The following is a 23,811-nucleotide window of genomic DNA, read 5'->3' on the forward strand; positions in this document are numbered from 1 at the left end:
CTGCACTTTCAGTGAAAAGAAGTGCAGAGCTGATCTTCCGCCCTCACTTGCAAGGCAAGCAATGCTCCAATTCCCCTGCTTTATATTATAAATGGGGCTGAACAGGGAGCAGAGCTCCCACCTCCACTTCCCAGCCACAGAACAGTGTGAACAAGTCCACTGCTCCACCTCCCTAGAGTCCAGCCAAGCCTGCACCCCTGCCTGAAGACAGTGAGATACAGTACAAATTGATTCCTCACCTTCACAGGTAATCTGTAGGGAAAAAACTTCTACTCTTTCCACTCATCACTTATTAGCAATGAAAGTATAAATCAGTGTTCCAGGATAATACTTGCAGGTCCAGCAGAAAGAGGAAATTAAACACTCACCCTGCCTCATACTGTACCTCAGCAGAATGAGTATTACTCAGGTATCATAATATGATTTCTAAAACGACCATGATGTAGTTGAAAATCATTCATGTTACTAAAAACTAGCAAAATCAAAATGTGAATAAGAAAAGGCAATCAACAGACACCAGTATTGACAGAAATTAGATGTTGGGATTATCTGACAAGGATTTTAAGATAGCCATCATAAAAACTCTTCAAAAAGTGATTACAAGTTCTCTCCAAACTAGTAAGAGAAAAAGAAAAAAGAAAATTTCCAGGGGTAGTAAAGAATAATAAAATACAAAATAGAATGCATACAACTGAAAAATACAATACAGAAATAAAAACTTGCAAGCTGGACTCAATAGTAGAACTATGAGAAAACAGAATCAGTAAATTTGAGGGGAAATCAAGAGAATTTATCCAACATGAAAAACTGAGAATACAGAAAAAAATGAACAGAATCTCAAGGCTCTCTGAGGAAAAAAGGGCCAATATACACATTATTGACTTCCTAAAAGGGAGAAGAAACTGAAGTAGATATTCAAAGAAACAGTGAAAATATCTCAAATTTGGCAAAAGACATAAGCCTACAGATTTAAGAATCTGAGTGAACCCCAAAAAAGATAAACTTAAAAATATCTCATGGTAAGCCACACAAACTTCTGAAAACTAAAGACAAAAATTTTTGAAATCTTGAAAGCGGCCAAAGAGAAACACAATGCTTTACTTTAAAAGAGCCATAAATTTGAATTCCAGTGGGTTTCTCATCTCAAACCATGGAGGCCACAGAAGTAAAAGAACCTTTTAAAGTGCTCAAAGAAAAACACATCTGTATGTTTCAGAAATGAAAGGAGATAAAAACATTATCAGACCAAGGGAAGTTAAAACAACTTGTCATCTACTCTTAAAGGGTGTCTAAAGGAAATTCTGGACACGAAAAGGAAATGATAACAAGAGAAGCAAGGAACTCCAGGAAGGGATAAGTAGTAACACACATCCTGCATACATATGTGTGCACACCTGAATAACATGGCTCACGCCAAGCACTTTCTCTCCTTCAAGGAGCCTGTGTGCTCAGCCCCCCGCATTCACCGGAGCATTGACTGTCTGATGACCTCATGTAGGTAGCATGACAACATTTCACATTTACAATTCGCTGCTGAGGTAATTAAACATGCCAAGTGTGACTCCACTGAGAGAGGACTTCTGGACGCTTAAGCCTCATTTCTTGGAACTTCAACCCATGCACCTTTCCGCATACTGGTTTTGCTTTGTACACTAACTGAATAAGTCATGGCTTTGAGTATGACTAAGTTCTGAGTATTCTGAGTAAAACTATACACTAAGTCCTGTGACTCCTCCTGGTGGCTCACAGGATGTGCGAGTGGTCTTCAGGACCCTGAATACAACTGGTAATCCACTTTCAAATAAAAGAACAAACGGGTACATTCCTCCTCTCATTTTTTCAATTATTTCATGTCTATAAAAACTAAAAATTTAACCACATAGTAATACACAGTTTAAAAGCTATTTTAAATTTTCCTAATTTCACATGTGCAGATATTTAAATAAGCAGACAAAGAGCAAATAAGCCTTAAATCACAAAATCTGGAGATGGCAGAAAAGTGCTAATGACCCTCATAAACAAGAATCTCAAACTCAGCAGCATATAAATTGTACACTATCTATATTAATGTAATTAATCAAAATAAATGCCAAGATACAATTTTTTAAATCTATAACTGGAAAAATATTACTCGTTAAGAGTGAAGGATGGCATTGAGAAGCAAAAGAAAGTCTAGGTCAGTGGCTATGGTGAGCACAGAGGTGTCCTGAGACACTAAGAAATAATGACTTCACATGTAAAATCTAATTATAAAGAATAAAAAGCCCACTTACCTTAATTATCTGTTCAAATGCTAAGGCAGATTGTAACATCATTGGCCTCTGACTCTGAATCATTTGTTGGTCGATAGAGTTGTAAAAATGTGCCACCTACAGAGTAAAAGTCCAATTGGCAACAATTGAAAATAAAAACAGACTGTTCTCAAATTTCAAGTTTCTTCACTTTGAGTTGTTTGAATGGAAATAATAACTTTTCTCAACGCTAAGATTAAACAGAAAAAGGTTTTCATCTCCAATATGAGATTTATTAATAGATATACATAATCAACACAAATACGTTGAGTTCCCACAATTTGTCAAGTCATATCCTGATGCTCATTAAACAAAGATAACGAAACCTAGTCCCTGAAATCAGGAAGCTTACAGCCACATAAGGAAAAAGGAACCCAATGAGCATGTGAAGTGCTTAAAAGAGAACTGAGTTCCCAACTCCTGAACCTCTGGAAAACTGCTCCTTCCTTTTTCAGTACATACCACAGTGATTTATCCATTCCCACACCAAAACTTATTTGAGGTGTCTTTAACTCTTCTCACACATCCCACATCAGCAAAACATATCTTGAACCCCACTTCACCTTACCACCTCTCTCAATCCCACTCTACCGCCTGCACTTCATTCCTTGGCAACACCAGCGAAAGTCTCGTATTTAGTCTCCCTGCTCCCAATCATGGGCTCCAGGAGTCTACCCAAAACAGCCAGAGTGACAGAGTTCTTTTCTAAGACGCATGAAAATGTACTTTATTTGGTGAAGAATAACCAATAACTTATTCAAGATCACCTATGTAGGCCCAGGATGGGGATAGATACATCTCAGCATTAAGCATGAGCAAGGTTGGGCTCAATCCCCAGCACCAGAAAACAAAGTGATACAAAAAAGCCCAGAAAAGCACAATGAGAAAAGCTAGAAGCAACAGAATACATACTATCACAGCAACCTGGCCACACTGCTATTTCTCCAACATTCTATTTCATACTCGCTACTCTAGCTAAATACCCGCTCATAAGTAAAGGGTTATAAAAATAGATTTTCCCAATTGTTTTTCCAAGGGTAAATACAAATAACATCTGCCCATTCATTTGCTGAGCCCCTATTGTGACAGACTAAATACTTAGGGTATAGCAGTGGGCAAGCCTCTCGACTTTTGATTAGGCAATTGCTCCAACTGAAATGACTGCTCTCTTGAGAGAATACAAGAATACTCATCTAGATGCCCATCAAACATCAATCCTCTGTAAGACTTATCTGCTACTACTTCTAGGAAAATTTCCACCTCTATGTTCTCACAGAACTTTGACCATCTAGAATGTAGCATTTATAATACATTAAACATTGTATCTGTTTGTTCACATTAACTGCCATCACTATATGGACTGTAATTAAATAAATATGGCTTTAGAGACAGAAAAACTTGGTATAAAATACTATCTGCAGCCAGGTGCCAGTGGTTCACACCTATAATCCTGGTTACTTGGGAGGCTGAGATCAGGAGGATCATGGTTTAGGGCCAGATCATGGTTTAGAGACCACATCTTCAAAATAAGCAGAGCAAAAATAGACTGGAGGTATAGCTCAAGTGGAAGAGCACCTGCTTTGCAAGTATGAAGCCCAGAGTTCAAATCCCAACCCGCCCCCCAAAAAATCCTAGATACATAACTTACTAGTTACTTGACTAGTAACTAGTCACACATGTGATCCCCGATTAGAACAGCAGCAAAATGGAAGAGCAAATGAAATATAGTAATTCCCCTTGATACACAACGGATATGTCCCAAGACCTCTGGTAGATGCAGACAATAGTGAGCCATATAAGTTAATGTCTTTTCTATCTTAATTAAGCATTTATCAGGTATCATGGCTATAGTTTTTGCAGTTTGATGACTGCAAAACTAGCACCAATTTCTTTTTCCTTATTTGCAATTTTTAAATAGAAGATTCATTCTTCACTGTGCATCTTCCCAACTTCAACACAATTTTGTTCTTTCCTTACTAAGGTGAGAATGTCCACCTTTTCACTTAAAGGGAATACTTTACAGCATATCTGAATTGCCAGCATAACTATTCTTGTACTTTGGGACCATTTTTAAGTAAAATAAAAGTTACTTGAACACAGCACTGGATTGTGCTTGTGTATCACAATAATCAGATCTGATAACTAGATGTCTACTGCAGGCTGGTAGCACATACAGCATGAATACACCAGATAAAAAAATGATTCACATTCCAGGCAGGAAAGAGTGGGATGGAATAAGATTTCAGCATGCTACTCACAACAATATGCAACTTAAAACTCACAAATTATTTATTTCTGGAATTTAGCAGTTAACATTTTCAAAATGCAGTTGACTACAGGTAAGTGAAACCAGAGGAAGTCAAACTGCAGATGGGGGAGAGGAGCATAACTACAGTAATATAAATAAGACATCTACCATGAAGCCTGACATTCAATGACTCAATGTTTAGTTTATTCTCTCCCCTAACCAGTATTCCAACTGTAGCTGATTTATAGCCCAGAAGATACCTGGCAATGTCTAGATAGCTATTGGGGGCAGAAGTGCTGGTCCAAACTATCAAAAGCACTGAGGTAGGACTGTGCCAGACTGACAATGGCTAGCAGAGTAGGTGCTCAATGAATATTTGTTGAATCAAAGAATAAATAAAAGGCCAAGTATACTATTCCTTCCTTCTATGAGGAATGCTATTCTTGCCCTCTAACATCTTATAATTCAGTGAAAGAAAAGATTAAAAAAATCCAATACAATATGATGTGTTAGAACAGTGATTTTCAGACCGTACACGCATATGGAATGGTCAACTAAAAGAAGACACAACAGAGAAAGTGACTTTAAGGTTGGGAATTAAGCAATGACACTGAATGGTCTAATCACACAGCATGGATTTCAGTGCCTGGAGACATGCTGAGAGAAAAGTCAATTATCATGTATCAAGATATAGGGCTGCAGTTTGGAACTTAAATGTCCCTCCCTATATGTGAAAGGCTTGGTTTCCAGGAAGACTCTATAAGAAGCAGTGAAACCTTTAAGAGGTGAGGCTCAGTTGGAGGTCTTCAGGATTTTGGGGATGGGCCCTTGAAGAGGACTGTGTGACCCCTCACCCACTCCCAGAGTAAGGTAAGTGGTTTACCTTACCACATGCTCCCACATGACAGGCTCCCTTGCCACAAGCCCAAAAGAAATGCAGCAACAGGTCATGGCTGGAACTTTCAAACCTGTGCCAAAATACATTTCTCTTATAAGGTGATTATCTCAAGTATTTGTTATAGTGACAGAAAGCTGATTAACAAACAGAGGATACAAGATAAGAGGAGAGGTTAGGCAGTGAAAGCCAAAACAGGCTGCTTAGCTGGGACAAGATTAAGGAGAGCCTTATGTGCGATGCTTAGGGTACAGACAATAGGAAATGACATGGAGGCACTGTGAAAATAGCTTCAAATTAGAGAGAGGAAGTGACTAGAAACAAATACCAATCCATCTCTATGAATCTGCCCCAGGGAAACAGGTAGAGGACTCTTTAATTAGATCCTTTAAAACCTTTGCAAGTAACATGAAAGAAAGAAAGAGGAAAAAAGAAATAATAATATTCTATTTTTCCAAATGATTTTAGAATGAAAAGCAGCAACAATATCTTAAAATAATAAATTCCTATACAAGTCTTACAAAACAAATTTTATAATGTAGTCATTTAGCAGACTGTAATTCCACAAGGTGATGATCTATTCTATTAGTCTAAAAAAGAACAAAAGTAGAAAACAAAGTGCTCAATATATTCTAGTTTAATTTAAGGAACACAAGACTGTTTTCAAAAATATAAATTCATACTTGTTTAAGAATAATTGCTTGCTTGCAGAATTTCTGTGCAATGTTCGCAACTTGCTGTATTTTGGCAGGAATAACGAAGCCAAGGGCAGACAGCTGCCGAACTTCTCTCAGAAGGATCACCAAACGATCTGAGTAATGCACTTTCAGTGACCCATCATTAGGGTCCAATTCCATAATTCGACTATTAGCCTCAATACTGCAAAAATGAACATTTTAAGTTTCATGTTTTCACTCTTCTGACAATACTTTTTACAACTTCTCTATAAATCTAAAATTAAAGTAAAAAACATTTTAACTGAATTTTAAGTTACAGGGTTTTTTCACAAACATGATTTACACCCAGATTTTAGAAATAAACTGCAATATCCAAGATACATCATCATATAAATAGTTCAATCAGTTTTAAAGTCAGAAAAGCAAATCTCTTAACTGTCAACCAAGACTCAAAATTGAAATACTGCCATAAAGGAAGGTTGTGATTCATTTTCTAAAGATACCTAGATTTTTTTTTTAACTAGTCTACTTGTTTCTTTCATACTTTTCTTAAAAGGTCAACGATTTTTAAATATCCAAATAAGCCTGGGATGTAGCTCAGTGGAACAGTGCTTACCTAGCACAAACATTCAAGGCCGTGGATGTAGTCCCCAGAACAAAGGGGAAAAAAATAACTTCTCTAAAATATTTAATCTAAATGGTAAAAGTAGAGATACTCAAATGTTTCATTCTTCTACCTTTTATTTCACTACCTTAAAAAGAGGGGAGATTTGTCATTTTTCTGTTTCTTGTAAAGGCTATTCTAATAGCTAATATTACTTTGGAGTACACAAATTAGCATGAGATGTAAAATGTCTGCCTTAATTAAGCATCAGGCTTTCACCACATTCCTTTTAGGACTGGGTTAATAAAATGTTCATTCTTTCAAATCACTTTCATAATTAAAAGGACTCAAGTCTTAGAAAGTAACTGACTAAAAACTGGGCTCAGTAGCATGTAGCTGTTATCCCAGCTGTGTGAGAGGTTGAGACTGGGAGGATCACAGTTCCAGGCCAGCCCAGACAAAAAGCAAGATTCTGTCTCAACAGAAAATACTAGCCATGGTGTCGTACCTGTCATGCCAGCTAATGCAGAAAGCATAAATAGGAGGATCATGGTCCAGACTGGCTGAGACAAAAATCAAGACCCTATCTCAAAAATAACCAAAGCAAAAAGGACTGGAGGTGGGGCTCAAGTGGTAGAGTGCCTGCCTCACAAGAGTGAAGCACTGAATTCAAATCCTAGTGCAGTTAAAAACAAACAAACAAAAAGAAGTGACTGAAAAGCAAAAAACAAAGAAAAAATCTATTCAACCTATTTAAGAACACACATAATGAAGTATAATATACTGTAAAATGCTTTAAAAAGACAATTGAGCCCAAACTTTGCTATGTATACACAAAACCTGTCAGAAAACCACAATGCTGACTCTTTTTGCCTTTATTCAGGATTTATCTTCAAAGTTAGTTTATACATGCCACCATTTCCAAAAATGTGCTCAAAAATGCACTGATGATTCCATGAGACAATAACAGGTTTTAACCAGGTAAAGGCAGGAAGGAGCTTTCATTGCCAAATGGGAAACACTGGCTTAAACAGACTCAGCCCTGGATGTGCTACAGTGATGAAGTGTTCCAAAAATGTTCCAAAATTACTTGGTTAAAGCAATCTTTTTTATTTATTTATTTTTTTGGCCTGGAGCATCTCTCATGTTTTAGGCTCAAAGTAGGAAGAGAAAGAGTTAAATGGCATGAGTTACAATCACTATGCCACAAAATCTTTTGGTTCCTCTATTATTTTTCCCGGGTCAAAATTCTAGAAAAGAAAACAAGAATCACTCATTCAATTTAAGAAGCACCACTTGTGGCCTAATGAGTCTTTGCAGCAGTATAAAGCAATGAAAAAACAACACTTTATATTATGGACAAAGTGACCTTTAAAGAGTCATGCTTGGGTACGGTAGTATATTTCTGTGGTCCCAGTTACTCAGGAGGCTGAGGCAGGAGGACCACAAACCTCAAGCCATCCTGAGCAACACAGGGAGACCCTGAATCTTACAGGAAAAATCAAAACAATGGGCTGGCAGTGTTGCTCAGTGGCAAAGTGGATGCCTCAGAACTCTGATTTTGGTCTCCAGCACAAAAAAAAAGACATGGTAGGTTTCTAAAAACACAAATAATAATAAGCTGGAGAAAGTTAATCCTAAGTACAAAGAAAATGTGACTTTTTCTAGACTATTAATTTTGAATCCCATTAGAATAACATTATCCAATCAGTACATTCAGTAAAGCTCAACACATAAATCATTCACCAATGGCTTAGTATTTGGGGTACCATGAAAAATACTCCATGTCAGAGAGTTTAAAATTAATATAATCTGAGTGTGTGTGCACACTCAATATTAATGTAAAAAAAGTAGAAAAACATATATGAATATGAGTAACAAATAACCATGAGAGAGGGAAAGCCTAATTTCCAGGTGGGAATCTGCAAGTCCAGGAAATAGACAGTAGAATCCAGTTGGAAACAAGCCATTAACCTCACTAGTCATCAGTTTCCAATCTAATGAAGTAAAGTTCATGCTCAGCTGACAAACAAGCAAAATGCAAAGGAGGACCAGCAAGTTTGGAGAGAGGAAACAGATGATTAATCCCATCTTGCACTTGGTTTTGCATTTCACAATTTCCTTTATTTATACTTACCACAAACCAGATTTGGAATCAGACACACCTGACTGAATATCCCTGGACCAGTCATCAAATTGTTCTTGTTCATACAACTTAAATTGGTCTAAGAGATCTTCAGCACTTCGATGGAAAGATCGAAATCCTAGCAGGTCAGACAAAAGAGCCTCTGCAATCTTGATAGTATCATCTACCTTAAAAAGTCAAATTACAAGGATATGCATTATTTAAGTCCTAACAAAAGTAGCATAAAATAAGGAGACCCATTCTCTTTTCATCTCTGCACAGTAAAATAGATGATTTTTCCATGAACATAAGGCTATCAATCCCTGCTCTACTTCTGAGTTATAAAAACCTAAGAATCACAAAAACACAAGAGCATTACTGCCCAAACAGCACACAGTATAAAGGATAAAATAAAGTCAGGTCTCAAAATACTTGTGCCCCACTGATATTCAGAGGAAACTGCCCAGAGCTTCAGCAATACTACTAAACAGATACAGCAATAATATCGGCCCTGAACTAGTTACTCAGATTAATAGCAAAAATAGTAAGTAGGCCAATTTGAATATCAAGAGAGAACAGTGCCTTTCTTCCATAACTTCACAAAGAGCACTGTAGTACTCTAAACAGAATGAGGCAAAATATTGCAATAAATAAAACATCAAAAATACAAATGAATAACCACTATTAAAAATGCTAGGTTTTATAATATTCTATACTTTCTTGCCCTTAGTTACAGACTATCTTCAATTAAAATTTATTATAAGAAGTCAAAGGCAAGGCACTGCACATACTAATAGTAGGCCCATAAAAGTCTTAGGTCAACTTTAATAATATTAAAATAATAGTCCTTTAAATCTATAAATTTCTGTCACTGCCTCAGACAATGCTACAATTACCTTTCACCTTTCCTTTAATTTTTCAACCTAAAGTGATATGGTTATATAAACATACTTAGGGCAGTAGTGTGCATACCTAGCAAGTGCAAAACCCTGAGTTCAAACCCCAGTATGGCCAATAAATAAATAAACATACATGCAGACAGACTTTATAACTACCAACATTTTGCAATTATGTTTCTTCTTGCAGCTTAAAGGACACTTCCTTCTTGAGTAAGTTTTTAAAGGCACTAGCCTAGAATAACTGGAATGATAAATGATTTGACAAGTATCTCTATATAAGGAATGGCTAGAATCGTTAGACTTTGCACACTTTTTCAGAAAATTAGTGGAAAACAGAATATTTTTGCTACAGTTTTAGAGTGCCCACCACATGCCTTAATTTTTTGCATCTTGAATAATTAGTATTCTTCGACTTTTATTTTTAAAAAAATACCTTCAATTCCAACTGCCGAACCCAAACAATATTGTTCACAACTTCTGAAAGATTTTTGCCAGAAAGTGGTCCAGATGCATCACCAGGAGTTCCTCGACACCGATTCTCAAAGTCTAATCGAAAATCTATACAATGGAAATCAAATAAATGATTACAAAGATGTGTCAAAGACTGCCCAAATGTCTTCCATTACCAAGCACCATGCAAAATATTGTGGGTGGAAAACTTAGTAAGAGTCAGTCCTGACCCTCAAGAACCTTACCATATATCAAGTCAGACAGAGAAGAAAATAACCTACTAATTCAAATAGTATGTCATTTATAACAGAAACAAATTAATATTTGGCATAAAAATGTCAGAATATGTATTCTTTTTTATTGGCAGTACTGAGTTTTGAACTCAAGGCCTTACACTTGCTAGGCAGGAGCTCTATCAGTCCTTTTTGCTTTGAGTTATTTTTGAGGTAGAGTTTCACATTCATGCCTGAGTCAGGCATATTTATGCTTCCTGCGTAGCTAGAATGACAGGCAGGTCAGCCCTGATATGGGGGTCTTGCTAACTTTTTGCCCCAGCTGGCCTTGAGCCACCATCCTCCCCATCTCCACCACCCTAATAGCAGGGATTACAGGCCTAAGCCACCACCCCCAGTCTAAAATGCCTATTTTTAATCCTAAATGATATGAAACAAAGAAAAAATAACTTACAAAAATATTTTCTCAAGCAAACACTCTAATCTCTGATAAACTTACCTTTAACTGAGTCCACAAGTCTTGCCAATAAAGTTTCTCTTTCCAAAATCAATTCTTTGCTTATAGTTGGACGCTTAACCAACTCTTTGTATTTCAGAAATGCTTGAAGAAGCTAATGTAAAATAAAACATGTTCATCTCAATTGGTTGACTTAGTACATGCATATGTGTCTCCTAAAATAGCTTAAGAGAAATATTAAAAGTGAAATATTTCAATATTTTACCTGCTGTGGACTGTCTTGAATTTCTGAAATATAATTTTTCAATTTTAATGCTATTTTTTGTTCAGCAGGTGCAATAATTTTTTCATATTGAGACACTGCAGCTTTCCATAAAGGCTAAACAAATAAACAACATTATAGGGCTTTAATATTTTTGAAATGTACCTTTAAAACAGGAAAGTACAAAGACACAAACACATGTATACTTGACCTCAGTATATGGGTTATATTGCACAGGATTCAGGCCAGTAAAAGGTTCAAATACTCGAGACAGGCCTTTGACTTTCTCTTCACTGGAAGGTAGGAAATGGAGAAGCTTCTCATGAATTGTCCTCACAGCCAAGACCTAGAACACAAAACAATAAATAGCAAAATTCACTTAAATCAAAAAATCTGAATAGGCCTTAAAACATAAACATAACAGGCAAGAATTTTCCTAAACTAGATTCTCTAGTGAATAAAACAAAATTATAATCCTGAGATTACTACTTGTCAGTAATCAAGCTGATGTCAAAGACATAATTCTATCATCATACCACCATTCGGGTGCTCAAGCATAGCAAAAATACAGGAGGTTTAGATACCTTTAAACTCTGTTTAAGGCTCATTTAAGAAATTCTTAAGGGCCTATCCTTAATTTAGTAACAACTGCTGAGTTCCACTAGGGGCATGCCATAAATTATCTCACAGAATCCTTAACTTCTCGTCTCTCCCCAAACTGCAATTTTTTCAGACTTAATAGTGTTTTCAGTTATAAAATACATTCACAAACAGGTGAAGACCTGATACCTCCTCAAGGCGTTTGCCAAGTTTGTCAAGTGTTTCTGGGAAATATTTCTCATTTTTCCATGGATGAGGAACATAGCGCTGCCACACCTGGCCTGTTAGATGACTACAGACCATCACCCACTGTTCACAAACTGAGATACCAGCTCTCAGACTCTCTTTCACAACATAGTAAGGATCTTCCCAGAGGTTAAAAGTTCCCAGCTTTCTCTGAACAAACCTTCCAAATGAACCACCTAATAAAACATAAAGCAAAGATTTTAATGTCTTCTTACAGGATTATAAAGTATAAACTTACAACAATTAAAATAGTATACAAATTACCAAACTAAGGATCTATGAAATATCATGTGCATACTTGAAGACTATCACTATCCATGTATTTTTTAAATACATGGATACACATTAGTAATCTATTTAGTACAAATAGATAAATACAAATACAAATTAAATACAAATTAGTAATTTATTTAGTAATTAAATACACACATACACATTAGTTTGCATTTTTGCATCTTTCAAGATGTTGCATAGAAGTACACACACAATTTTTCAAGGTTCATGGCTTATTGCATGGAGCATTATGTAAATAATTCCCAATTGCTATTTTTTTCCTCATATTACAAACAATGCTGTGATAAACACCATTGTACATATATCTTTATACTTACCTGATATTCTTTAGGATAATAATAAAAAGGATATTTTCTGGGTCAAAAACCTAATAGTAACAAATAATCCAATATATTTTTCATAATTTTTCAGTTCACTTAAAAATAAAATACAAATTAATATATGCATGAATATTAAAGCTATATAAATGTAGCTCTATTAATGGTCAAGGAATTTGACACATACAATCTAAACCAGCTATACACAAAGATCCATGTAGGAGCCAGACAGGAGGTGGAACTCAAGAGCCAGGAGCAGGCAGTCCTGATCACAATGTAAGAGGTGTTCCTTCACCACATAAATTAAGACTCCTGGACAATTTCTCTAGACTGAGAAACAATAACCAGAGAGATAATTCCAGCCCAATGAGACCAGGAGGAGATAAACACTTTATTCAAGACTTGACAAGAATTTGCTTATGACTTTAAGAAAAGAGAATTATTAAAAATAGCAAAAGTGGAGGATCCAAGATGGCGACTAGAATGCAAAAGCAGACAGCAAGAGCTCCGTAAATCAAAAATTTTGCTGAGACACTGGAGCCACATTTGGAAGAAAAAAGGCACCAAGAGGAATCAGGGCTTCCATACCCTGGACCCTCAGAAGGTACAAAGCTTCTCTGCACATTACACTGAGAAAACAGGAGGGCTCCTGGGCTGCCAGACCCCAGCTCCAAACCTGCTTGGGAAACATGCAGCAGACCACCAGGTGAACAAATAAGCATCATGTAGTGTTCCCTCAGCCACCCCTGAGATAAACCAGCATAGCCCCCTGGACAGACTGACCCCCTACCCTGCAAAAAAAAAAAAAAAAAACCTAAATAATAAACAAGGAACTGTAAAGGAACATGCAGCAGAGGGGGTGGGGTGCTCTAAGCACACCGGAGAAGCGGGGAGGTGCAAGGAGTTATCTCCACGCAAACTTACAGTAAACAAGGGGTGGAAGGGCAGACACCAGACAGAGGTCCCGTAATAAGCTGCTGCCTGAAATAGGGCAGATAGCGGTCCACAAAGCTCATCTCCTGAGCCAGTGAGCAACATCTGAAGTCAAACAATGTGCAAAACTGAAACACAATCAGCAACCAGCATAACACACTAACAACAGGGAGCTAGAGGACAGATCTCTGACCTTGCCCCAGAGGAAGGGGGCAAGGCAAAAAGAGAATGGCTGGTGAACCATGGAGCTGATCTCTGGAACCTGAGGACAAGCCACACCCACTGAGGGAGGAGCTGACTAAGCAGCTGCAGCTTAGTCAGCTCCTCTTAAGGAGGGGTGGGGGAGACCAGAGAGTCTCCACAACCACCTGGTGAGACTAAGACAGAGCTTCTGCTTAAATACCAACACCAAGACTGGATGCTGAAGGTGTAACACCAGAACTACTAAAATGAAATTCTATTCTTCCTGAACCTGAAATTTTTTTATGTGTTCATTTGCTTGTTTTGTTCCCTATTTGTTTGTCCACCACCTCTCCCTATTGATTTCTTTGTTTTTTTTTTTTTCTCTTGCTTTCTTTGTTTTGTTAGTTTTACTACTGTATGTCAGCTAATACTAAATTACCTACAGACCAGGGACAGAAACAGCACCAAGTGGAGCGATGGGAAGACGAAAAAAGGATGGAAACCATTCTCCCCCAAAAAATAAATACAGGATTTAGAGGAAAATGAAGAAAACGAATACCCAGTTCCAGACTCTAACAAAACAAAGATAAACTATGCCACAGAACCCAATGAAGCCCACAAGACCACACTGAAAGAAGAAATCCTGCAAGTAATCACCGAGAATTTCATGGAGATGTTACTAGACATGGTCAACCAAAATGTAAAAGAGGCACTCAAGAAATTCCAAGACAACAAAAAAAAAGAATATGAGAAGACACAAAAACAAATAAATGAACTCATAGGAGCCCTAAATAAACACCAAAGTGAAACAGAGAACACCATAAATAGAGAGATAAATGAAGGACAAAAACGGACATGTTAAAGAGGAAGTGACTCATGACATGGAAAACCTCAGAAAAAAAGAGTGAAACAGAAATACAAAAGACAATGGAAGGCCACTCCAGCAGACTAGAACAAGCAGAAGACAGAATCTCAGAACCTGAAGATAAAATTGAAATTAAAGGAAAAACTGAAGAACTATTACTCAAACAACTCAAAACCTGTGAAAGGAATATGCAAGAACTCACTGACAACATCAAAAGACAAACCTGAGACTCATGGGTATTGAAGAAGGAGAAGAGGTGCAAGCAAAAGGAATTTGTAATATATTCAACAAAATAGTAACAGAAATTTCCCAAATCTAGAGAAAACTATGCCCATTCAGGTATAGGAAGCCTCCATGACACCAAATAGACTTGACCAAAATAGAACTATCCCATTCCATGTTATCATTAAAACAACAAGCACAGAGAACAGAGAAAGAATATGGAAGGCTGTAAGAGAGAAAAAATAAATACCATACAAAGGTAAACCCGTCAAAATCACAGATTTCTCAATGGAAACCTTAAAAGCAAGAAGAGCATGGAGTGAGGTATTCCGGGCACTGAATGAAAATAATTTCAACCCTAAGATGCTCTACCCAGAAAAACTATCATTCAAAATAGATGCAGCAATAAGACATGAAGATCAGTGGAACAGAATAGAGGACCCAGATATGAATCCACACAGCTTTGCCCACCTTATTTTTGACAAAGGCCCAAAAACATATGATGGAGAAAAGACAGCCTCTTCAACAAATGTTGCTGGGAAAAGTGGTTATCCATCTGCAAAAAACTGAAACTAGATCCATGTTTATCACCCTATACTATTACCAACTCAAAATGGATCAAGGACCTTAATATCAGGCCCAAAACTCCTAAGTTATTACAGGAAAGAGCAGGAAACACTCTATAAGTAATAGGTATAGGCAAGGACTTCCTCAATAGAACCCCAGCAGCTCAGCAACGAAGAGAAAGGATGGACAAATGGGACTTCATAAAATTAAAAAGCTTCTGCACAACAAAAGAAATGGTCTCTAAACTGAAGAGAACACCCACAGAGTGGGAGAAAATATTTGCCAGCTATTCATCAAAGTATTGATAACCAGAATATACAGGGAACTTAAAAATAACTAAACTCTCCCAAAATCAATGAACCAATAAAGAAATGGCAGCTGAACTAAACAGAACTTTCTCAAAAGAAGCAATTCAAATGGCCAAAAACACATGAAAAAATGCTCACCATCTCTGACCATAAAGGAAATGCAAATCAAAACTACACTAAGATTCCACCTCACCCGTTAGAATAGCCATCATCAAAAAACACCAACAACAGTTGTTGACAAGTATGTGGGGAAAAAGGAACCCTCGTACACTACTGGTAGGAATGGAAGCTAGTGCAACCACTCTGGAAAAGAATATGGAGGCTTCTTAAAAATCTAAACACAGATCTGCCATATGATCCAGCAATCCTACTCCTGGGGATATACCCAAAGGAATGCAACACAGGTTACTCCAGAGGCACCTGCACACCCATGTTTAGCAGCGCTATTCACAACAGCCAAATTATGGAAATAGCCAAGATGCCCCACTACAGACAAATGGATTAAGAAAATGTGGGACTTATAAAAACAATGGAGTTTTACTCAGCTATGAAGAATAATGAAATATTATTCTCAAGTAAATGGATGGAACTGGAGAACATCATTCTGAGCTAGGTTAGCCAGGCTCAGAAGACCAAGAATCATATGTTCTCTCTCATATGCAGACTTTAGATCTAGGGCAAATACAGCAATGTTGTTGAACTTGGATCACATGCTAAGGGGAGAGCACACACGGGAGGAATGGGGATAGGTAGGATACCCAAAACATGAAAGTGTCTGATATCTCCACTGCAGAGGAGCTAATACAGAAACCTTAAAGCAACAGAGGTCATTATGGGAAGGGGATCAAGAACTAGTTAAGAGGTCAGGTACAGATGAATCAATTCAGGTTGTAACACACCTGTGCATGGAAGCAATGCTAGGAATCTCTCTTATAGCTATCCTTAGCTCAACTAGCAAAAATGCTGCGTCTTTCTTATTACTATTTGTCTTCTCTTCAACTAAATTAGAGAAAAGGGCAGAACAAGTTCTGCCTGGAACCAAGGGGTGGTGCAGGGGCAGGGGGTGAAATGGCCCAAACAATGTATGCACATGTGAATAAATTAATAAAAATGAATGAAAAAAAATAAATGAATAAATGAATAAAAATGAATGAATAAAAAATTAATAATAAAAAAGATCCATGTAGGTAATTCTACTTGATTTGTTTAACGATTCTTTATGATTATCAATTACCACATTAAGGTGCATTCTAAGTAAGAACTTGCAGGAAAGCAAGTAAACAACATAAAGTCAGGCTTGAGATATTGCAGTACCTATGATGTCTAAGAGATGCAGCATCCGAGACTCGGGGTAGGGGTCGTGCTCTGTTTGCCTCCACACATCATCCACCACATCCCGAGTTGTCTCCACCAGGTCAACAACCTCCAGTAAAGACAGACTGTCCAAGTTATAAAATTCCTAAAGCCAAAAAGCAATCAACATTAGACATAATTATATCTATACTTTAAGTCAAAACGTTTCCAGACTTTTTCAACTGCTGTAACTCTGTTATTTCCCATATTATCTCTCTTCCTTTTTCTATTAGAAAATTACTTCATACAAAAACCCTCTAAAAATATAAGAGCTAATTTGAGTAATATGTTAAGAACATATTACCTCTACATGGTTAAACCTCTGTTAATATGTTAAGATTGTCTTTTTTACTAGGTCCCTGCAGAAAAGTAAATTTGTCTTTGAGAAAAATTATTTCAAAGTGATCAGAATTTAACTTTAATGCTTTAGATTTCTAAGTTTTACCCATTTTAAATGCACATCTTAAGAAACCTTTGCTACATATGAAGTTATATTTTGTTCACAATCAAGTAGACTTAAAACAGAAAAATGTAGTGAAAACTGAATCCTAAAGTACTTTTACAAGCATGAAATATAACTATGTTAGAATCACATACCCTTGCAATTGTTTCAAATAATTCTTTAAAATAACTAGCTCTTTCTTTATTAATCTGTTTACTGCCACGGTGAACTTGTTCTATCCAAAACTGGAACTCATCACTTGGTGTAAGAATACCTGTAAAAGTGAAGAGGAAACCAAAAAAACAAAAAAAAAAAAGCTATGAATGGACAACAAAAAGCTGGGAGGTTATTTGATTTGCTTCTTTTTTTTTTCCTTTTTAGTTTTTTTGGTGGTACTGGGGTTTGAACTCAGGGTCTTACATTTGCTAGGCAGATGCTCTAACACTTGAGCCATTCCACTAGCCCTTGGTTCATTTCTTAATTCTGATTATGTCACATACATACACATTTCCTATGCTCTTGAAGATATACAGAAAATAAATTTCACGCCCTCTATGGTCAAGGAGTTCTTACTTACATCTACTAGAAACACTAGCAGCCCAAATTTATACTTAAGTTTGTTGCTCAGTGTGATTCCTGTCTGCTTTTGTAAGCCATTCCTATTGATAGTTATTTTGTGTCTTGTATCTGAGAGTTTGCTCTTAGATTTCATCCTTTCTTCCAAACAAAACTAATTATAATTTAATCAATAAATGTTTTAATATAATTTCAAAATATAAATGAAATAGTTTTACTTTTAAATTTGCTTTTAAAAAACTGGATAATTTCTACTGGCTTAATCATATATTAGAAATAAACACACTACTCTTATTAGGGCCATGAATTGTCAATTAGTATCTAGTTCATTATTTAAGCAAAATATAAAACTACATCCAATATTTAAATAATATTATTTGCATACTATTCAGCGCATATTGATTGCTCATGTGAACAGTAATTTATGTACAGCCACGATAAAATTATAATTGGCTTCAGATAAAATACATTTGAAAATAAAAGTTAAAGGTCTATTACCTTTGCAAGGTATACAATCAGTCTGTATTATTCACATACTCTGTATTAGAGCTGCAAAAATTTTGGTCTCTTGACATGTATATAAGATGAGGTCACACAAAGTAATATTCTCATTCTGTAAACAAAGGTCCTTTTTGCAGACTAGTCAGTGGCCTATTTTTCACATTTTTAAGCTTTGTGTCGATGTCACTATTTACAATGACCCCAAGCATAGTGCTAGAGTGCTACCTAGCATTCCTAAACCCAAGGAGGTTCTGATGTTCCTCACTGAGAAAATACGCGTCAGGTGAGCTTCACTCAGCCACCTCTGTACACCTGCGCTGTTGCTCATAAAGAAATGTTAATCACAATATTTATTAATGGAAGTGTCTTTAACAGAATCACACACGAAACAAGGTTATGTACGGACAAGGTGAACAAATGTTGTAACCAGGACCTCAACAGGACCCTTTCCCTGTATTTCCCCCGGAAGCAATAGTCAGCGCTCACTAATTCAGAGCTCTTCATAGGACTTTATCGGATGTAACTACCGCAAATATGAGAATCAACTATACTTTCGTTTCCATAAGTTACACAGCATTAGAAAAAATATTTTCCTCTTCTCCAAATTATACAAATCTTTTCATTGAAAAACAAAAAGCTTATTGGGCTGGGCAAGCATGGCAAAAAAAAAAAGCTCATACTCAGAGAAGTTACAAAGGCATAGAAAGAAATTCCTGAACAACTACATTAATTTACTAATGTACTAATGAAATAATCATTTTGTACTTTATTAAGCTACAGATGATTATGAAACTACTTTGATAAGTGCCATGTGAACATAAAACATTACATATTGTTATATACCTCTTGTGTCATCTTCCTTAAGTTTCAACTTTGATAAGTTAGTGTCTGATCTTCGTAGAACTACACCCAATCCGGCCTCCAGTTCACTCAAAAGATTCTGAAGTTTGGGATCAAAGTTTCTGCTCCATTCCTGATCCTAAATAAAATCAGAAAACAACAACCACTCAGCAAGTACGGCCAACAAAATTTGCTGCCCAAAACCCTGCCCAAAGAACTAAGTCCACAAGCCTGTTTCCCTGAAAGCCGCCCCACTTCCCGCCCTCACTACCCACCAATCTCCATTTCTCAACAGGGTGAAAAGTCCTGTGAACAGTGAGAACTTCATAAAAACCATTTGTCACCACTCTGTGCCAGCTGATGTCGATTGCGTTTTATACCTTTCTCCAATTCTTCTATTTGTCAACAACACTTAACTTTAAAATTAGAAGTTAAGAAAAGTTTGATAACCCCAGCGTTGAAAACCATAAAAGAGAACGATTTCAATCAAAAAACTAAACCCCTAATTACATTAACAGTAAATTAAGTAATCTTATGTTTCTGGCTAAACATCTGCAAATATCGAGGTTAAAAATCAGTAAGTTAATACAAACGCAGCTACTCTGCTCACCTTTAACAGCATGGGCGCAAACACCTGGCGCACTGCTTGGTAAAGGGAGTTGATGGGTGACTCCAGCATAGATGAAACGAGAATGTTTTTATGCAGATTCTCATCCGTAATTACTTCAGGTCGCAGCTTGAAAAACACCAGTACTTTATCTTTTGTGTCACCAAAATCAATCTAAATTGATAAACATGATTTTTAACATCAGATACACAAAATTTAAAATTTGAAAGACATGTTGCACCACTGTAATTATACACCCTGGAAAAAGTAGTTGGTCTAAGAATAAACGTATTAAAGCCAATCTGTCTTCACTACTTAAGAATACCTGGGCTTCAAAATGGATTCTCACTTAGAAGGGATATCATAAAGCTGTCTTGATAAGGAATTCATGAGGGTAAACACTGCTAACTGTCTCACTCCAGCCAAATTCAGTAATCTATAGCAAAGCTGAATTACCTGTCACACAATGATGAGTACTTCTCTACTACCCCCAGAAACTCTGTAACAAAGAGGTTAATTGCCCTACAACTGGAAAAAAAAGCACCTTAAAAGATCCTTTCTAAATTTTATGTATACTCAAAATTGCCAAAATGAACTTGTCTTTCTCCTAACACTATTTTTACTTTCACCAAAATTTTTTCCTTAAAGAGTTTGAGCAACAAACATTTTTATTAAATTGTCATATAAATTCTTTAAAATTGAAACCAAGCCAGGCATGATAATTCAAGCCTTTAATCCCAGGACCATGAAAGGTGAGACAGAAGATCTGAGTTGAAGGCCTGCCTTAAACATAGCAATACCCTGTCTTAAAACAACAACAACAAAAATAAACACAAGAAAAAAAATAAAATTGGAACCAGATGAACTTAATTGAAATTCACTGAAGTCATCTTGCTTGAAATAGTTCCATTCATAGAAATCAGTTTATTAGCCAAAAGTAGACTATTCAAAGGAAGTTTTTGTATTATAGACACATTTTCAGTTATTCTCATTTCTTTTTCCAGGAAGAGAAGTCTATGCACTAAAAAGTTTGTAAACAAGACTATGGTTATGTATGAGGAACACCTCATGAATAAGTGAGTTTCATGTCATTTGTCTTTTATCTTAATTATTATAATTTGTAGCCACTAGGAAAGAAGTGACATTTCTCCAACTCTTATATTTCATGACATGAGAATTTTATGAAATTCAAATATCAGTCATGCCCATAAATAAAGTTTTATTAGGACACAGCCACACTTGTTTACTTATATGGCTTAATCACGTAGTGCCTTCTCACTACAAAGGCAGAGTAGTAATTGTAAACAAAGACCTCTGGCCTGCAAAGCCTAAAATATTATCTGGCCCCTTACAGAAAGTTCACCGACTGTTGTCCTAAAGCACAAAACAGATCAGACCTATAGCAGATACACAGTAAGCACTTGTTGAAGGCTGGGAGCAGTAGCTCAAACTTGTAATCCCAGATACTCAAGATGAGAAGTTAGGGAGGATGGAAGTTTGAGGTCAGCCTGGGCTAAAAGTTAGGGAGAACCCATCTCAGTAATCCCAGGGGAGTGGAGCATCCCTGGAGGCATAGGTAGGAGTACTGCAGTCTGAGGCTGGCCAGACAAAAACATGAGACCCTGTCTGAAAAATAAAGCAGAAAAAGGCTTGGGGTGTGGCTCAAGTGGTAGAGTGCCTGTGTAGCACTGCAAGCAAGGCCCTGAGTTCAAACCCTAATACCATCAAAAGAAATAATAAACAAGTATGAGTTCACTTATTAACTTATTAAATCATGCTGACTCTCAGACATCTAAAGTAGACCTTAAAACATTACAAAATACTTTCAAATATGACTACAAACTTGTAGTGTGGTGGGTGACTAAAACTAATAGCTATATTGTTGAGTTCTACAAGGATTAGCTTGAACTTAAAAACCAAAAAAAGTTACAGCTTCGACTTCAAATACACAAACCAAGATACATTTTCACAAATCTAAACCCCTCTTCCCACCTTTCCCCCTGGGTTCTTTGTGTTTGAACTTCCAGGAACATTTACAACAGTGTGCCCTGATTCTACCATTTGTCCAGCTTGTGTCTCCTACCTACCCTACTGCAGGGGCAATGTGGGAGGCAGAAGCAGAGGCTGCATTCTGAATCATACTCTTAGAGAACAGGACAGCCACACTTGGGATCTGACCCTTGTGCCTTGGATGTCCTCAGCCATAATAGCTCCAATCTTACAGTGCTGTGGAGATTAAATGCACAAATCTATAACGTTCTTATAACAACGTCTGACAGTGTAGAGTGAAAATAAACATTAGTGATGACTATCTATCCTTTCTTAATCTCTGTAAACCTACTGGGTCTGGCAAAGAGCCTTTCACATACTGAGCTCGCAGTTTCCCGAGTAGAACGGAGTGACCCCAAGAATAACGATTGCTGCTGAATGGGTCAGCCATCCCGAATGCCTGCTGAGTGTCAAATCCCCTGCTAGACTTGGAGATCAGTGTGCGCACACGAGGAAACATGTCGGTTCTCATCTATCTACTGAACCCTTTCAAATGCGCCAGGCGATTTTCTCTTGCTTTCCTTTGAGGTTTCTCTACCTGAGTCCTGGTGGCAAATGCGACCGTGTTTTAAAGCAATCCTGCCAGTGGAGGGAGCAGCGGAAGAAATAAAATACATACAGGGGGAACATCACAGAAGAATTCGGACTTCATTACGGAATCCGTCACGTCGTTCTGAGTCCTAATGAATCTTTCCCTCAGGCAGTTGCTAAAATCAGTGCAGAGCCCAAACCATTCACCACAATTTGTCTCAAAAGGAGAAGAAACGGGGAGAGAGGGAAAAAATTAAAATAAGCTCTCCATACTTATAAACTATATGGGGTCTTAAAAAATAATAAAAATAATTAGGAAATAAGGGGTGGGCGGCCCAACCGTACTCCCAGGTACTCAGGAATCCGAGCTACTGGGACAGGAGGGTCGCTTAGGTCTGGGAGTTCGAGGCCAGCCTGGGCAACATAGCAACACCCAGGCTCCAAGGAGAACAAGTAAATAAAATGATAAAAATAACAATAAACCTCGATGGCCGCCTCCATCCCGACGCGCGGACGGCGCGGACGGCCCGCGCGAGCGCAGAACCGGCGGGGCGAGGCCAGGCGGGGGCGCAGCGGCCCAGGCCCGGGAGGCTCGAGGGGGCCCGGCGCCCCGGAGGAGGAGCTCAGCGACCGTACCGTGTTGGAAAAGGAGAGGCCGGCGTCGGATCGCTGCACCCGCAGCAGCGTCTGGTTCCCGTCGTCCAAGAAGTTGTTGATTTCGAGACTGTGGTACAGCAGCGGCTGCTCCCAGAGCTCCGCCATCAGTCCGAAGTAGTTCTGCGTCGTGGTGAAGATGAAGAGCTTGCGAACGTCCCCGGGTCCGCCCGCCATGATCTCGCGGACAGGGAGAGGAGAGGGGAGGGCGGGAACGACCAAAGAGAGACCGGGGGAATAGCGGAGCTCGGCTCAGACTCAGCGCGGCCCACTTGGCCGCAGCGCTTCGCGGTTGCCAGGGGCGGTCGCTATGGCGACCGAGCGTTTCCGCAGCGGCGCGAGGCTGGCGTATTGTCCCGGGCACGCGCACGCAAAGCTCACTCGGCCTGGGGGGCACGCGGCCGGCGCAAGCGGGCACGCGCACGCAGAGCTCTCTGCAATCTAGCTGCTTGGAGCTGTTTGGTGGCTCTTTTCCGGTCATCAATGATACTTTAACAACCTTCCTCTGCTGGTTAACTTCTCCATGCTGTTTTGATGTTTTTAATCTTTTATTAATTTGAGGAAATTTTTATAACTATTACC

General features: G+C 37.8%; 1 protein-coding gene across 3 annotated transcripts in view; it reads right to left on the reverse strand.

Moving 5' to 3' along the window:
* Positions 1–23,570, reverse strand: part of Dync2h1 (dynein cytoplasmic 2 heavy chain 1) — a 257,221-nt gene extending 233,651 nt beyond the window's left edge. For 2 of the 3 annotated variants that reach the window (XM_074066821.1, XM_074066820.1), the window contains exons 1-13: positions 23,212–23,570; positions 19,999–20,169; positions 19,392–19,527; positions 17,627–17,745; positions 16,991–17,135; positions 11,931–12,163; positions 11,353–11,487; positions 11,145–11,258; positions 10,922–11,033; positions 10,173–10,297; positions 8,853–9,028; positions 6,118–6,313; positions 2,274–2,369 (exon numbers count right to left, since the gene is read on the reverse strand). In XM_074066821.1, the coding sequence (XP_073922922.1) occupies positions 2,274–2,369; positions 6,118–6,313; positions 8,853–9,028; positions 10,173–10,297; positions 10,922–11,033; positions 11,145–11,258; positions 11,353–11,487; positions 11,931–12,163; positions 16,991–17,135; positions 17,627–17,745; positions 19,392–19,527; positions 19,999–20,169; positions 23,212–23,406 (1,953 nt within the window). In that variant the 5' untranslated portion in view covers positions 23,407–23,570. Of the gene's footprint in view, positions 1–2,273; positions 2,370–6,117; positions 6,314–8,852; positions 9,029–10,172; positions 10,298–10,921; positions 11,034–11,144; positions 11,259–11,352; positions 11,488–11,930; positions 12,164–16,990; positions 17,136–17,626; positions 17,746–19,391; positions 19,528–19,998; positions 20,170–22,663; positions 22,793–23,211 lie in introns of all 3 variants that reach the window. The other variant, XM_074066819.1, reaches the window with a different exon arrangement.
* Positions 23,571–23,811: the final 241 nt, after the last annotated feature.

The sequence above is a fragment of the Castor canadensis genome, chromosome 2, assembly GCF_047511655.1.
Source record: "Castor canadensis chromosome 2, mCasCan1.hap1v2, whole genome shotgun sequence".
NCBI lineage: Eukaryota > Metazoa > Chordata > Mammalia > Rodentia > Castoridae > Castor > Castor canadensis.